Source organism: Periplaneta americana, chromosome 7, assembly GCF_040183065.1.
Source record: "Periplaneta americana isolate PAMFEO1 chromosome 7, P.americana_PAMFEO1_priV1, whole genome shotgun sequence".
Lineage (NCBI taxonomy): Eukaryota > Metazoa > Arthropoda > Insecta > Blattodea > Blattidae > Periplaneta > Periplaneta americana.
Window position 1 is genome coordinate 119,708,985 of NC_091123.1, and position 17,373 is coordinate 119,726,357.

At 34.6% G+C, this 17,373-nt stretch overlaps 1 protein-coding gene across 1 annotated transcript in view; it reads left to right on the forward strand.

Moving 5' to 3' along the window:
* Nucleotides 1-17,373, forward strand: part of LOC138703394 (retinal guanylyl cyclase 2) — a 1,174,702-nt gene that overhangs the window by 928,542 nt on the left and 228,787 nt on the right. The window contains exon 12 of the mRNA XM_069831228.1: nucleotides 8,056-8,136. Within this exon, the coding sequence (XP_069687329.1) occupies nucleotides 8,056-8,136 (81 nt within the window). The remainder of the gene's footprint in view (nucleotides 1-8,055; nucleotides 8,137-17,373) is intronic.

The window sequence follows — 17,373 nt, forward strand, 5'->3', positions numbered from 1 at the left end:
TTTCCTCACATCTTTGGATACCAAGCTTCAAGATGAGGGATCATTCATTAAAATGCGGTCAATCGTTTTCCCGTAATTTCCATTACCAGTTCAAATTATATATATATATATATATATATATATATATATATATATATATATATATATATACATATATATATATATATATATATATATATATATATATATATATATATATATATATATATATTAGTTTATGTTGTATTTTCAATAACCGAATAAATGGAATGGATTTAATTGTTATTTTTACACGTTAGAAAATACATAAATAACTTATGATACTTTTTTTAGTTATATTACAAAGAGGGGATGCCCTTAAGAAGACACCTATATACCCAATGGTATTTTCTAAACTCCGCTGATGAAGTGATGTTTTTAGTCGAGGCTAGACTTAATTTTTCACCACTAGGAAGAAATGAGAAACAGCTTTTAAGAAGTTTTCGTGAACTTTGGAAGGCCGCCACCGGTTTAGCTCAGGCAATAGCGAGCTGGGTTCGTTATCTGAGACTTCGTTTGGACATGGGTTCGAATTTCGCTTGGGCTGAGTTATGTGGTTGTGTTTTCTAGGACGTTCTCAATTGTAAAGTGAATTGAGAATTCCATGACCAATCCTTGGTATTCATCTCGAATCCTTGGTATTCAATTAGAATCCTTGGTAATCATCTCGAATCCTTAGTAATCATCTCGAATCCTTGAAATTCATCTCGAATCCTTGGTAATCATCTTGAATCCTTGGTATTCTTCTCGAATCCTTGGTATTTATCTCGAATTCTTGGTAATCATCTCGAATCCTTGGCATCCATCTCGAATCATTGGTAATCATCTCAAATATGGTATTCGTCTCGAATCCTTAGTAATCATCTCGAATCTTTGGTAGTCATCTCGAATCATTGGTAATCATCTCGAACCCTTGGCAATCATCTCGAATCCTTGGTATTCTTCTCGAATCCTTGGTATTCATCTCGAATTCTTGGTAATCATCTCGAATCCTTGGCATCCATCTCGAATCATTGGTAATCATCTCGAATCTGGTATTCGTCTCGAATCCTTAGTAATCATCTCGAATCTTTGGTAATCATCTCGAATCATTGGTAATCATCTCGAACCCTTGGTAATCATCTCGAATCCTTGGTATTCATCTCGAATCCTTGGTAATCATCTCGAATCTTTGGTAGTCATCTCGAACCCTTGGTATTCATCTCGAATCCTTGGTATTCATCTCGAATTCTTGGTAATCATCTCGAATCCTTGGTATTCATCTCGAATCCCTGGTATTCGTCTAGAATCCTTGGTAATCATCTCCAATCCTTGGTAATCATCTCGAATCCTTGTTATTCATCTCGTATCCATGGTAATCTCGTCAAATACCATCTCCATCATCAATTCTGTTGACACTTGAATGATAACCAAACAGCGGATTTTCGGTTCCTACAAAGCAACAAGACATCGCATCCTTTGACGTACGGAGGAATCATAATAATGAGTTCAGTGACCTCCCAGCAACTGACGTACAGTATCGGGACCCAAAATCCGCTGTCTTATGATAACTTATCACTGGATGCAGTGTCTTATAACAACAGTTGACGAAAAATTAAAATTATTTTAAATATATGAAAATTCCTTTCGTTTTCTCATATATAAAATATTCGAATATTTACTATGATTAATCTATCAAATTCTGTAGTCAATTTTTTCAATAATATAGATTTATGTATTATTGTTCCATATATTTGCTGACGTCCTCTGTTTTCATATGGATATGTGGATTTTCTACTTCACCACGCACTGGACACCTGACTCTCTGTTTGATCCCTTAAACCTCTTACCTTCCATATATCTGGTTCGAGCCGTAATCGACCACGTCTGGCTGCAGTGCCGTGATTATAATATTAAAAGCTTGTCGTAAAAAAAGAGTAATTCGCCTTCCTTTCCTTCATTCTCGTCACGGTGGTTCATTTAGAACCTAGCTTCTAAACCTTATGCGAGTGAATAGCAAGGACTGCGAAAGAAAAGGCTTATCCTAATTCTTCATTGTTGCCAGATCTCCATCACATATTGTTATTCTAAGTCAGAATCGAAGTCTGAAATGTAAATAAAGATTTAAGCTTTTGGAGTCGTACTGCAGTCCACTTTTACTTTTTCTCTAACGAATCATAAAGCCAAATTATTGTGATACACTGAAAGAAAAGTGGCAAGGGATTTAACGAAATTCCTACGATTGCAAGAAATGTTGAACATAAATAGAATTCGGATAAATAAGCGCAATTTGCTGTAAGATTTAAGTATGTCTAATGAACGGAATGAAATAAGATATTAGTTGCAGTCAGTCCTCAAATATATAATAATTAGTTAAAACATTATATACTATTAAGAGGACAAATTAATACTGAACATTTCTTAACCAGTGACAATAATTGAAGACCGGACATAATGAAGGCTGTAAGTGTTAATATCTTTGAAAGTTAGTTTTTCCAAAAAGAGACTATGTCCATGGCTAAATCCATTAAGAAAAGAAAATAAGTCCCAATGCAATTTCAATTAGAACATAGCTTCTGAAATAGATGTGCAAAATGTATGATATTATATTACTAGTTACGCAAGGAAGGTCTGCTTCCAAGAGTTTTTCTCTTTGATACTGACAGCCTTTTTTATGTGCCGTCTTCAATTGGTATACTGGAAGAACGAGCATCGCTCAGTAATGCGCGGACTGAGGGCATAAAAAACTTATGTTGTACTATGTTATTTCCAAACACTGTAATACCAAGTCAAAGTCATTAAAACGAATCAGAGAATTAACTTTCTATATTTACGCACGTATTTTGCACTCGTCTGTTTCTCTTCCATGTCAAAGCATAACCGAAGAACACTACTGTATTACTGTTCACAAACTTCCAATGAGTTATAATAAACTCTTCCAAGTAAGTTATATAGCCTTGCAGATTTCCAAAGCGAATAGCTCATGTTATATGTAACGAAAACTGTAATATCTTATTGGTGGAAAGTTCATAGTTTTTTTTTTTTTCAGAAAAACATGTTTTTCTTAAATGTTTAACAATCTCTTATTCGGTAACTATTGTGAATAGGATCGCGATTTTTGTCCATATCGATAGGAATCTGATGAAGAATAATTTATCCTTCTGACGTATTTCAATAACGTGAGCTGTTTTCGTGTAAATTTAATTTAAAGAACCCCTAAATTCAAGCCATTGCACGAAGCGAGCGAGTGGCAACGTCTCGGCAGAATGCAGCTTACGTACGGAGACTCACTAATTCGTTGATGTCTTACATCTGTATCACGAGTAGAGTGCATTAGCAACCATGTTGCCGGACTGATCAAACTTCAAACTTAATTTTCTAATCAATAGTGCATTTAATTCTAAAAAGTAATATAGGTTTTCTATTCATTTACGATTACCCTATCGTCCCTTTCAGGTTTCAAGGTTATTTCACTTCCACTCTGTATATAGGCCTACATATATGTAAGTATGTATGTATGTATGCGTACATACGGTGCGTACGGTGGCAGGCAGAGTTAAGGCCATAAGGCCTTCTCTGCCACTCAACTAGGTTTCAATGATATACATGAAATACAAAATTAGGTGATAGATTACAAAACAACACAAAAGAAGATACCTTAGAAATTACATAAAATACGGTATAGTAGAAAATTACAAATAGTCAAAATCAGATTTACATAATATAAGGACAATATAAAATAAAGTAGAAAATTACACATAATCAAAATCAGTTACATAACATAAGTGGAATACACACACACACACACACACACACACACACACACACACACACACACACAATTTATAAGACCTAAAATCTTCGAGATAAATTCGACGATTAATTCACTTGAGATATAGTATACAGTTAATATATACTAATAGGAGAATGCAAGATATAAAATGTTGAATAGCAAAGTCGTACTAAATAGCATACAAATACAAATTATTAAGTAATATATCAAGATAATAAAAGAAAGGAAAATAAAAAAATAACAACTTGGTCATTTAAGACTATTTAGAGACTTCCGCAAGAGTCTAGTTCTGTTCAATAAAAGCATTTCTAAGTAGAGTGTGCTTGAAAGATTTTGGACTCCGACTCTCCTGATTTCCTGTGACAAGGAATTCCAGGAACGGGCTGTGCGTATTGTGAAGGAAGCAGAGATGTTTGATGATATGGAATTGACAGAACAAGGCTATGCTGTGAACGTGTATCACGGTTGTGGTGGGATGCTAAAATTGTGAAGCGAGCAAGTAAGTAAATAGGAGTGGAATTATTTAAAATCTGATACAGCATACATACATACATACATACATACATACATACATACATACATACACACACAAACCCACACCCCCCCCCCACCATACACACATCTTCACCTTCGTTATTATAGGATCCATATAGCCATAAGAATCCCTGGAGTTGTTGTACTGCCTCACCAAATAGACAAATAGTTAGTAGAACCTTGTTATAAGGACTGGACTGAGTACATTATAACGAAACATAATAATGAAGGAATATATGCAGTAATACGTTTATTTCTTATTGGTTTCGTAATTACTCTATTGTGATAGTGTGCAACTGAAGTTTGCGACTATAATAAATCGACCAAAATAGTTGACATGACAACGAACAAAGCTTTACAGACAGGCAATTAGCGTTGAAAGCATCTCGTTCTGCAGATTAACAATCTGTATACATCATTAAAACGTTACGCCCACTGTCACACAGAATTTTAGAATTTAAAGAGTGAGTACTCGTTGGCAATGAATTTCACGAATTGAATAAAAACTGATAGACAACACAACGGCATTTCGGACGGATGCTGATCAGAATTTATAATGAACCAATTACAAATTGTAATTACAATTTCCGCAAAGTAATGCAAATCCAGACTGACAAGTTAAATTAAGCATATCAAGATTTCTTCTTTGTTATATCGCTTACATATTACAAATTATGTTTAGGTCATAATTTGGCTAATTAGGTCGAGGCGTCTGTATGCTCTTGAGGAAGTCTTCTTTAAGCGTAATGTAGCTCAGTCCTTTAAATATTCAAACTTGTCAATCAACATTAAAATACAGTACACGTCACTGGTATATCGTCTGTGTGAATTCAAAATGTCCACATAAAAATTATTGAAGGATTTCTGTGAACATGTATTCCGAGAATAATGAGAGGATCTTTTATCCTTTATTGATTAAAGGGCTTAAAATTAATTGAATAATTGTTTTCAAAGAACGCGATAATAAGATTAATCTTATAGACACCGTCTTTCATAAGTCCGTGAAAAAAAAAAAAATTCACCAGAAATAAACTACGCAACGGATGTCGATAATTCTTACACCGATTAAGAGAGAAACTCTCCAAGTTTTTAAAGAAAAAGTCCGCTCTCACAGTTACCGTAATTTGCCGCTAGGAGACAATAGTAGCAATTATATCGTTCAGTAAACGTGAGCAGTCATTTTGTTTGTTGGAATTTTTACTAAAGAGTTTTATCCATTATGGTTGAACAGCGATGATTTCGAGCATAATTCTAGAACGTGTCACTTTTTTTTCAATGGTATCAAGAAATGGTATCAGATATTCCAGATTTACATTAACATGTCCAAAAACTGGCTGATGCCACAGGTCAATGAAGACGCGGGTAATGATTACTTATTTCAACAAAGCAGCTGTCGGTTCATTATCACAAACACGTGCGAGGGTATCTCAATAAAAATTTACTAAAAAAGAATAGGATGCACTGAACAAGATGACGCGTTAATGCCGTGGCCACCCCGGTCCCCGGATTTAACCTCGTGTGACTTTCTTGTTGGAGTTTGTGAAGGATACTGCCTTTGTGCCCCTGCTCTCCACTAATCTTTATCTGTATCACCACTGCTGTGGATCTGGTCGACTATGATACGTTGACACGCAAATGGGATTATTACGGATTTTATCAGTTATCACATAGATGTCTGCCGTATCAACAAAGGTGGAAATATTGAGCATTTCTGAAATATGGGGAAAAAAAAGCTTTGACTTTATTTCAGTATAATAAAATTTGATATCCGTTGCTTAGTTTATTTGTGGTGTATTTTTTAAATGTTTCACGGACTTATGAAAGACTGTGATGCTGTACTAACGATATGATAAACGTTTCATACTTCACACAGACGTTTGGAAGGACATCTGTACTTTATGTCCCAGAAATGCCTTCCATTTCTACAAGTTATACTGTAGTGTACCGGTATGGCTCACGTGTCGTTTTGGATGCATTTTGAAGGAGTATCAGAGATGATAAAAGTTATATTCAATTAAGGCTCACTTTCTTTTCAGCAATGAAAGTCATTAAACCTGGACATTTACCAATCCCTAATGACGTGATTTGGGTTATCTATTCGAATAATGTGGACGGCGTTTCTAGGACAAAGTATATATATATATATATATATATATATATATATATATATATATATGGGTTTATGTGAGGGCGGCAATGAATCTGCTGGTTCCTCAAAAGCCATTTGTAAGTGAGTAACTATGTATATACATACCGATATGAGTAATTTTTTTGACCTTGTATAAGACTTGTTATCTATTGATACAAAGAGTGTGGAATTTCTTTCAAATGTCAATGAGAGTACAACAGTATAATTCATAGCAGACATTGTAGTAGAATCTAGTAAAGTCCCTTGCGCCACAATTTACATTATTCTTAACTGATACTCACGTATACGGATCCTTTTAGCCTATACATGGAATCAAAACTTGCTATAGGGTCCTGCTATAAATTAATCAGTAAATTACTAGAATTTTTATTATAAAATAATAATAATAATAATAATTATTATTATTATTATTATTATTATTATTATTATTATTACTATTATTATAAAAAATTCCTAGTAATTTACCGATTCATCTTACAGATACTTCCTATAGTAACGTTTGTTTCAATGTATATAATGAGTCATATAAGTGAATATCAGTTCGAAATAATATAAATTGAGGCACAAGGGACTTCTTATAGTATAAAGCGATACAATATTTTATTAAGATATTAATAAAATTCAAACCACTTGTCATAGAGGGATGAAATTTCGTTTAGGTCATTCGTTATCTCGTTAAACCAAATGCTTGCGTTCGCCGCAGCAAATAGTAAGAAACTTATGATAGGGGTAAGTGAGCTCGCTTGCTACAAGTAGAAGCGTGGCGAGAGAGGGAAACTTCTCAGTCAACATTTTTCTCCCCCTGATGCGGAGTTAAGTTTCACGAAATATCGAATGGCCTATACATGTATTGTTATTAACCAGATACACCAGTCTTAACAGTTTTGTGAATTTAGCTTTAAAACATGGTTTCCCCTTAAAGTCAAATAAAAAGATATGTCGGAAATATTAGACTTCTTTTGCTTGACAACGTTCTCTTTAGCTCATAATGAACACAAACTACCTTAAAAATTGAAAAAATTCAAGACGAATTCGGCAACACAATAATATTAGTCTTTATTTTCAAAACAAATTCATTACAAAGCCCCTATTCCCATGGAAAACAAAAACGCTTCGAACTTACGCAGCAACCTGTTATATAGCTCGTGTATTGTCACTAATTTATTATAACTGAGCCCTTTATTATTCGAGAGCAGTTTGATTGATATACCTCAGACAACACCAGAAAGTAATAAAGAAAAATGCTTTAAATCTACGATAATAAATACCTTTATTTTCTTTGAACATTTCCATTTTAAGTGATAGGCCTTCAGTGTATAAGGCAGTATTTTTGAAGATGGTTCAGAGCAAGTCCTCCGCTCTTGTATCGGTATTGAAGTATTGATATTTACCGAAGGAGACCAAGCGTTGAAATTTTATCCCATATGGCACTTCAACGAACGGTCAAGGATACAGACGTTCTTCGTCCTTTACCCAATATGCCATTTGCTTTTATGTACCTTGGATAGAAAGAAGTTTCCAACTAAAGTTTTCCTATAAATCCATATCGGGGCTTTACATGAATGTACTGATTTTCTTGCAGGGTGACTTGGTGCAACTCAAGGAGATTCCTGTTCAAGGAACATTCGAGTTGAAGAGTAAAGCCATGGACGTTCTTGTAACGGTAAGCAATTTTCTGTCTTCCATTTTATGACAAGGGAATATGAGATGTGTAGACTTTTTAAAATCTAAGTCATAAAAATTCAGAAATACCACAAATATAACCATATCTTGTGATTCAGTTGCAGCATCTGACGTCTTAACAAAACTATACCCGGGTTCGATCTCGATTACATGAAGTGGTTTTTGTGATTGATAGAGAGAGACGTGGGGACAAAATTTAGTCGCAAAACTCCGGTATTTTCTAAACTTCCTACTCCATATTTTCATTATCATCATCTTTATCATGTTATGGTTTGAATCAGTAAAGAATCTAGGTATTTATATGGATAAAAGTTTAAATTGGAACATTCAAGTTGCAGAAACCTGCAAAAAGGTATTCTCATTAATCCACTCGTTTAGACGATTGAAGAATTTTCTACCCCTTTTCCATGAAAAAAATGTAAGTGCAAACACTCGTGATGCCCCACTTCGATTACTGTGATATTCTGCTTACTGACCTAAGCGTTACTTCGGCGCAGAGACTACAACGTGTTCATAATATGTGCGTCCGTTTCGTCTGCAATATTCGCCGGGCTGATCATGTAACACCATCCCTCGAAATGTTGTCCTGGCTCCGTCTAGAAGATCGTCGGAAAATCCACTGTCTTTCCCTTCTCTTTCACATATTGCATTTCTCCACTACTGTCTATCTTGCGTCTCGTTTTCAAAACTTATCCACCCATCATAACCTAGACACACGATCACAACACTCCTCAATATTATCCATTCCCTCCCACCGAACATCCTCATATTCATCTTCTTTCACTGTGGCTGTTCCTCGACTTTGGAATTCCCTACCGAGTAATGTCAGGGACTGTCAGACATGAAATCGATTTAAGAACAGGCTAACTAGATATGTTTCTAACAATTATTGTCAACAATAATAGCTGTTTCAGGTTTCTCAATGTTTAATGGTCATACATATCACAGATAAATATCTAAATTATCTCATTATTATTATTATTATTATTATTATTATTATTATTACTATTATTATTACCCTATTATTATTATTATTATTATTATTATTATTATTATTATTATTATTATTATTATTATTATTATTATTATAACTATTTCTTACCAGTGTTTATTATTGTCACACTAACATTAGTTATCCAATTTTCATTATTTACTTTCATGATCTAGATATTAATGTAATAACTATGTAAGCAAATGTATTTAATTAGAATTAGAGTCTGGCTGGGCGGAAGAGAAGGCCTACTGGCCTTAGCTCTGCCAGATTAAATAAATAAATTATTATTATTATTATTATTATTATTATTATTATTATTATTATTATTATTATTATTATTATTATTATTATTATTATTATTATTATTATTATTATTGAATAAAAATAAAAAACAACTGTCTGAAATGTCATATTATATGTTATTCAGTAGTTTAAAACAATGGAAAATTAATGCAAGTGTCACAACCTCATCATCTGCCTCGCATGTTAAAATTCGCTTTTTTTATTTTTAGAAAAATATAATACGTCTAATCTGAATTTCTGTAAGTATCTGCAGACAATCTGTTGCAACCTGCTGTCAGGACTGCTAGTCAGCAACTGACAAATGTAGGCATAGCTATAATGAGAATCACATAAGAACAGTTCCTAAACAGCAAATATTGCCGTCTTGTGAATGTTGCCAACTGTTACCAGATATCACATGATCCTACGTACTAAATGACTTATTTACTTACCGTACTTTATGTTGAAAGGTTATTTTAAATAATTCAATAATTTGAAACATATTTTTGTAGGCAAACTATAGGAAAAAGGGATCAACATATCAAGTATTTTGTCTGGAAATACGAAATTCAACGGTTTGACTAAACAATTGACTCACGAGATCTAACCTAAAAATGTCAACATACCAATTACAAAATCACTACCATTTGTAGTATTTGTCAGTATCGAAATTCGAAACGAAGTTGGCAAAGGAAAATTCAATCTGCAAACTAGAAAATCACCGCAATCCAGTAGGATGTGTAATAATGGGGGAAAATGATTAGGTTTCACCCTTAGGGTATGAAGTAAGCTGATCCGGACTATAGAAGAAGAAGGGGCTCGCTTGGCGGGAAAAGTAGTGAGGATGAATTGTTTGCCCATTATACGTCCTAGGGTTAAACTGTAAGAATAACAATGTTGAAGTCTGTATACTAGTTCACTACTGAACGATAGCAGATCAGAATTACCACGCCTTGGGCGGAGAGAACACTGATTTATTCTTTGCCTATTTCATGATCACATGGTTGTACTACATCTGATTCTGACATGCGCCTTTTTTTTTTTTTAATTTGTTCAATGGTTCTACGGACTCCATTTTAGAGGTTTCCTTTTAAAGAACGCCGCCTACAATAAGGTATTTACGCTGCAATGAACGGAAATAGTCTAGCTACTTCCACAGTCACTTTAAAATAAACAAAATACAGTTGTATGGGTTAAATGCAACGAATTAGTTATTTTTAGATTATGACAAGCAAAAAGGTAATTTTAGGTCCTAACCTATGAATAAGGTCTTTTTTAGGTCCTATAAAATTTAAGTACAGTGGACTCTCTTAAGTTCGACTGAACAGAATTCAAAGTTCAGTCCAATAAGAGCAGTGGGTGTGGCAGGTGAAAGGAATACAAATTCTTATTGGTTATCCATCAACGAATACAATACTGCCCGCCCCGAGACTTGTGTATGCGCTTCTAATACCACAGTAGGTTTCGACAGTTCCGTCTCACAAACGGCTCAATTCTCAAATAGAAAAAGAAGAGTTCATTAATTTAAAATCAGTGATTAAATATGGATGTCTTAATCAATAAAATATTCTGTTTTCCTTTAACAAAAGTATCACTAAAAAAACACAGAACCAATTCCCATTCAAATGGTAAACCGATTTCTCAGTGCCCTATAGGGACGTGTTTAATTCTCATACGTAAGCACTCGAACTATAGGATGTCGAACTTGTTTTCTGTCGAACTTGTTTTCTGTCGAACTTAAGAGCTTCCACTGTATGTTATTTTTGGTACATAAAAAAGTAAAAGAAGAGTGATATTTCGAGTGAAACGCGATAGGAACAGAATAAACTCGAACCTAAGAATCCGAGGCTTAATAGTAACCCATTTTAACTACAACTTCTCAATTTTATTAAACTTCATGGCCAGTCCTAAGTCTGGTTAAGTGGGAAGAGAAATGTGTGATTTAAAGAAGAGATGCGATTCGGATGTCTCAAGTTTTTGGTGGGTACGTAGGTAGGATGATACTTTTCGAAGATGATCGGCCAGTAATAAAATTGTACGAAATCTGATTAAATCTTAACCATTTAAAAACACTGCAAGAATTTTTAAGGTAAAAATTATAAGCAAATTTCCCCATCAAATTGGAAGGAGACGTGATGTGTGTCATATAGAGTCAAATTTCACTTGTTTATCTAGATGGATAGATTTATTTATTTATTTATTTATTTATTTATTTATTTATTTATTTATTTATCGATCTGGGTATGATGATAGAGACTGGATTAATCTTGCACAGGATAGGGACCGCTGGCGGGCTTATGTGAGGGCGGCAATGAACCTTCGGGTTCCTTAAAAGCCATTTGTAAGTAAGTATTTATCGATCGATTGATTGATTGATTGATTGATTGATTGATTGATTGATTGATTGATTGATTGATTGATTGATTGATTGATTGGCAGATGTGGATTTATTCAATAATTATACATACAAAATACATTACACTTTCAAAATTTTCCCTTAAATTCAGAGGACTGGTCTTTTGACAGTACGTGCTTTGCACAAACAAAACACATTATATCGCATACCGTAACTTAACTTAATAATAGATATAAAAGTCCACACCTGTGGAGTACCGGTTAGCGCGTCTACCTGCGAAACCAGGTTGCCCGAGTTCGAATCCCGGTCGGGGCAAGTTACCTAATTGAGATTTTTTCCGAGGTTTTCCTTCAACCCAATTTAAGCAAATGCTGGGTACTTTCGGTGCTGGACCCCGGACTCATTTCACCAGCATTATCACCTTCATCTCAGTCAGACTCTAAATAACGTAAGATGTTGATACAGCGTCGTAAAACAACCTATTTAAAAATAGATGTAAAAGTGTATAATTCAATAGTTGTTAGCATTATCCCTTCGTCAGTTCTCATCATAAACTTCAACAGCTGATGTTCTATGCTGTCCCGCCTTGAAGAGGAACAATCCAGTTTTCTATTCGTATTCTCTATTCCCCCTGAAGTCAAGATATGCAAGCGAACCTTTATTCCGACCTAGCATCGAAGATGGTAGATATTTTCTTCGAAGATGGTAGATATTTTCTTCGAAGATTATCTGTTTCCTTACAGTGCGCTAGAATGTGTTCCCATGACTCCTTTTCGACACATAATGAAAAGATGCTGTCTCCTTTTTCGATGACAATTTTATGACCCTTCCATGCACTCAATCTTAGCCACGCCAAACCCGCTCTACTATCTTTGCTACAAGAATTTATGTACTCACCCCTCTCCATCCCGACTTGGTACGCAAATATCATTATACGGACAAAGTATCGGGTTCTAATCGCAATGATTTTTAAATAATAATAATAATAATAATAATAATAATAATAATAATAATAATAATAATAATGGCTTTATTTAACCTGGCAGAGTTAAGGCCTTAAGGCCTTCTCTTACACTCAACCAGGATTAAAACTTGCTTACACAGTTGAACATAAAATTGGATCGGAATTCAGTAATTACATACTGATACAATTTAGGTACATAATGAGATCAAAAGAGATAGTTACATAAAATTTACCTCATAAAATAAAAATAAACTTAGTGAAATACATATTAATGCTGTTAGAATCAAATATGAATCACATAAAAACAGAAGCCGATAATTCAATAAAAAATATACACAGTAAAAATAAAAATAAACACATTAGGATACATATTAGTACCGTAGTTTCCCCTAACTATGGTCCACATTTGTCACATTTTTCTGTGTATATTCAGTACTATTCATCCAGATTAAGTGAAATTTTGGCTTCGGACTCTTGTAAGTGTATATTAAATAAATATTGACATATGTGTTTGAAATTATTTAATTACAAGTGTTGAAAAGAATAATAAGCATTGGTACATAGTTGTATTCTGAGTTGCCCAACTATGGTCCACTCATATATTCATGCTTGAAAGCATGAATGGACTATAGCTGGAGCTGTAATTATTCGTAAATCAATACATTGAGTTTCTAATTTAAGGGTAGAAACATAATCTATCACAGAAATATTAAAAATAAATGAAAAGTACATGGATTCTTTTTATTAGTACACATTGCATAAACACACAATAAACAAGTGAAATCTGAAAGTCATTTTCCTGCAATAATGAACAACTACACTCACCGGCAAAAATACCGGGGCACCTAAAGTTTCTCAATTTTTTTATGAGGTGAGAATCAGAAAACCCATTATGAAATGAAGAAAACATTTCTTCCCAGAAAAAAAAAAAACTCTTTTTTATTATCACTTGCGCAATTATTTTCAACGCCAAACAATGGATATAATTAAAAGGTTTAAAAACTTACAAATTGTTTCAATTTTCTTCCAAATGTTCAACTGATTTTGTGGCCACCCAGATGTTACTAATAGCGGATATTGCATCCCCGTGACTGCATGACTGTTACCATTCGCCGATTCAACCTTTCGATCAGATTCTGGATGTCAGTCTGGTCGATACTATTCCATTCTTTACTTAGATCATTTCGGAGCTGCTGTAAGTTGCTGTGAGGAGTTAGTCGACTTCTATCTCGCTTCCCTAGCAGGCGCCACACATGTTCAATAGGGTTTATATCAGGACTTCTTGCTGGGCATGACCTATTCAATCCAACGTCGTGAAAGACCCACACATATTCAATAGGGTTTATATCAGGACTTCTTGCTGGCCATGCCATCCTATTCAATTCAACGTCGTAAAGGAACTCATCCACGATTCTTGTAGCATGAGGGCGAGCATTGTCATTCATTAACAGGAACTTTTCACCAATAAGTGGGGCATATGGTACCACATGTTAAATTAGACCTTCTTCGATGTATCTTGGAGCAGTCAAAGCACCTCCATTAATGAAAACAAGTTCTGTGTGAGCTTCATACGAAATACCATCCCATACCATTACTGATCCACCTTGGAAACTCACACGTGACTGAAGTTACATGAAGAAAAAGTTCTCCTTCTCTTCTCCACACTCACGTCCATCTGTAAACTAAATCTCGATTCATCTGTGAAGAGCACTCGTCGCCACTGCCCCAGGTTACAATTAGCATGATTGCTGGAGCAATTCTGGGCCTTTGGTTCGTCTTCTGGAATTCAGCCCACATTCATCCAGACGTCTGCTTACAATTCTCTCACTCACGTTAACTTGTCTTATTTTCTGGAAGGCTCTTCTGGTCCCAAGACCTGCAGCCACATAACGCTGACTATTCCCATCTTCTATCAATGCAAACATTTTGCTGAATCGGTAGGACTTAGTGACATTTGTATACAATGAAGTACTCCAATACTGCCTCAAGAGAGCTTACCAGTCTGTAGACTTCTTCAGCATAGCTTGAAATGAGTCCGAGAAGTTTAGACACAATATTGCAAGAAGAACGAATCTCTTTTTCAGATCATTGTTGGCTATTACGTATTCAGTATTACATTGTTACGCATCACAAAATAAATGAATAACTAAATGAATCTCAGCACACCTACAATTATTTAAAAAATCCTACAATTTAAAAAAATTTAAATAAAATGTAGTTGGCCCGGTTTCTTTTTGCCGGTGAGTGTATATTAAAGAACAAAAGTACGGTATCAAAATAAACTAACACGTTCTTAGCAAAATATTGTGCAAGTAAATTCACTGATAATGTTTATTTACCATACTGGGAACTATATTCAGTAGGCTTATTTCTATCCTTTGAACCTGCACTTCTCTTGTAATTCTGAAATTGAAAATAGATCTCTCTTTTTCGAGACGCATTTGGGGTCTTCAATTTGTTTTATTATGTTTTCCTTTCTATAGAATAAAATGTCACTTATAGGGACGGTTGTGATCCTTCTACCCTGAAGTTTTCATTTTACCGCACCATCATTCGTGCTAGTACCATTGATGCTGGAACAGCCTGTTTCTTTGTTTACTTGACTATAATGTTAAATGGTGTTTTATAATATACTGAGATACCGTATTTGCAGAAGTAAATAATCACATTGATCATATTTTATTGAAACAAATATTTCAAAATGAAATAAAACTATGGTCCACGAAAAATTGTAGTACATAATTGAGGACTGACTTCTAGCCTTGAGGTTAAACATTTTTCACGCAGAGTCCTTAACCGCTGCCAGTCTAATTATTACGTGAAAGTAATTGTACACACAATCATATATCTATAATTTACCAGTTCTACAGAGGAGAGGTTAATAAAACAGACAAACACAAACTGAGTGATTTCGTGTCTTCACACATTCAATAGAAGGATGCACACTGACCTTGTTAAGCATCCATATCATTGCCACGTGTAATGGTAGATAGAAGCATCTATGGGGAACATAATTCCATCACAGTGGCGCCTTAAATGGCAAACACCGAACTCTTGAGGGACTAAATAGTTCATAATGCGTTTTGGACCATAGTTGGGTGCCTGGACCATAGTTATGGGAAATTACGGTATTAGATTACAATTAAGTAGGATTTACATAATTAAACCAGAAACCGACAATTGAATAAAATGTACACAAAAAATAGATTAATAATAAAAAACAACACAGTGGGATACATATTGGCGTTAAGTGATAAATAAACACGATTTAGATAATAAAAATAAGAAACAAAAAAAATAAAAATAAATACAGTGGAAACACGTTCCATTAAATATTTGCAAGCGTTAGGTCTGGCAACTCAACATAAGATATTTTTCTAATTTACATTTAAAGGAAATTAAAGTTCGGCAGCCCTTGACTTCAGGCGGCAGAGAATTCCAGTGACGAGAAGTAGCTACAGTGAAAGATGAAGAATAAAGAGATTATGTGTGCAGTGGTATTTCTAGCGTGTTATCATATTGTGACCGAGTATTTAAGTTATGATACCGAGAAAGACTGTGGAATCGGACAGATAAATAAGAGGGAGTAGAGGTGTGCAAAATTCGGTATAAGAGAGAAAGGGAATGCAACTTTCTCCTCTCATTTAACCTGAGCCACATTAATTTATCGAAAGAAGGCGAAATGTGATCGTAGTAGCGGACATTACAAATGAAACGAACACACGCATTATGAACACGTTGCGGTTTCTGGGATAAATCCACCCTGAGATCACTGAATAAAGCGTCACAATAATCGAAATGAGGCATAATGAGAGTCTGTACAAGCGTCTGTTTTAATTTAGCTGGATAGTGGTACAATCTTTTTAATGAGTGAAGAGTGGAAAATACCTTCTTGCATGTGTGTTTGATATGCGTGTCCCAGGTAAGGTTAGATTCAAAATCAACGCCAAGGTTTTTTACAGTTGAACTGAATGGAATGATCGCTTTATTCAGAGTCACAGGAGGAAGGTTCAGCTTATTAATATCAGGGAAAATAAGATAGCCTGTGATTTATCTGTATTTAAGTTAAGTCCGAATTGTTGAGACCAAGATGAAACGGATTCGAGATCTTTATTGAGTCTATTAATACAGTCACTTAGTCTATCAGGACTGGCGGAAATGTATAATTGAACGCCATCTGCATAAATATGATATCTGCAATATTTAAATGACTTGGCGATATCGTTAATATAGAGACAGAAAAGCAATGGACCCAATACCGAACCCTGGGGAAATCCTGACTCTACTGTCTGCCAGGAGGAGAACCGATTATTAAAGATAACACGCTGCTGGCGGCCACTGAGGTAGGAGTGCATCCAGGTGATAACGCTGTCAGAAAAATTTAACACTCGAAGTTTAGTTAATAGTAGATCCATGTCAACAGAGTCAAATGCTTTGCTATAATCCAATAAAATTAATATTTTTGCTAGTCGTTTATCCATAGCCTCTCGTATATCTTCAGTTAAATTCAATAAAGCCGTGGAAGTGCTATGCCCGCTTCTGAATCCAGATTGGAAGGGGTCGATAATATTAAATTCAATCAGATATTTGCTTAATTGCTTATGGAGAATATGTTCAAGAG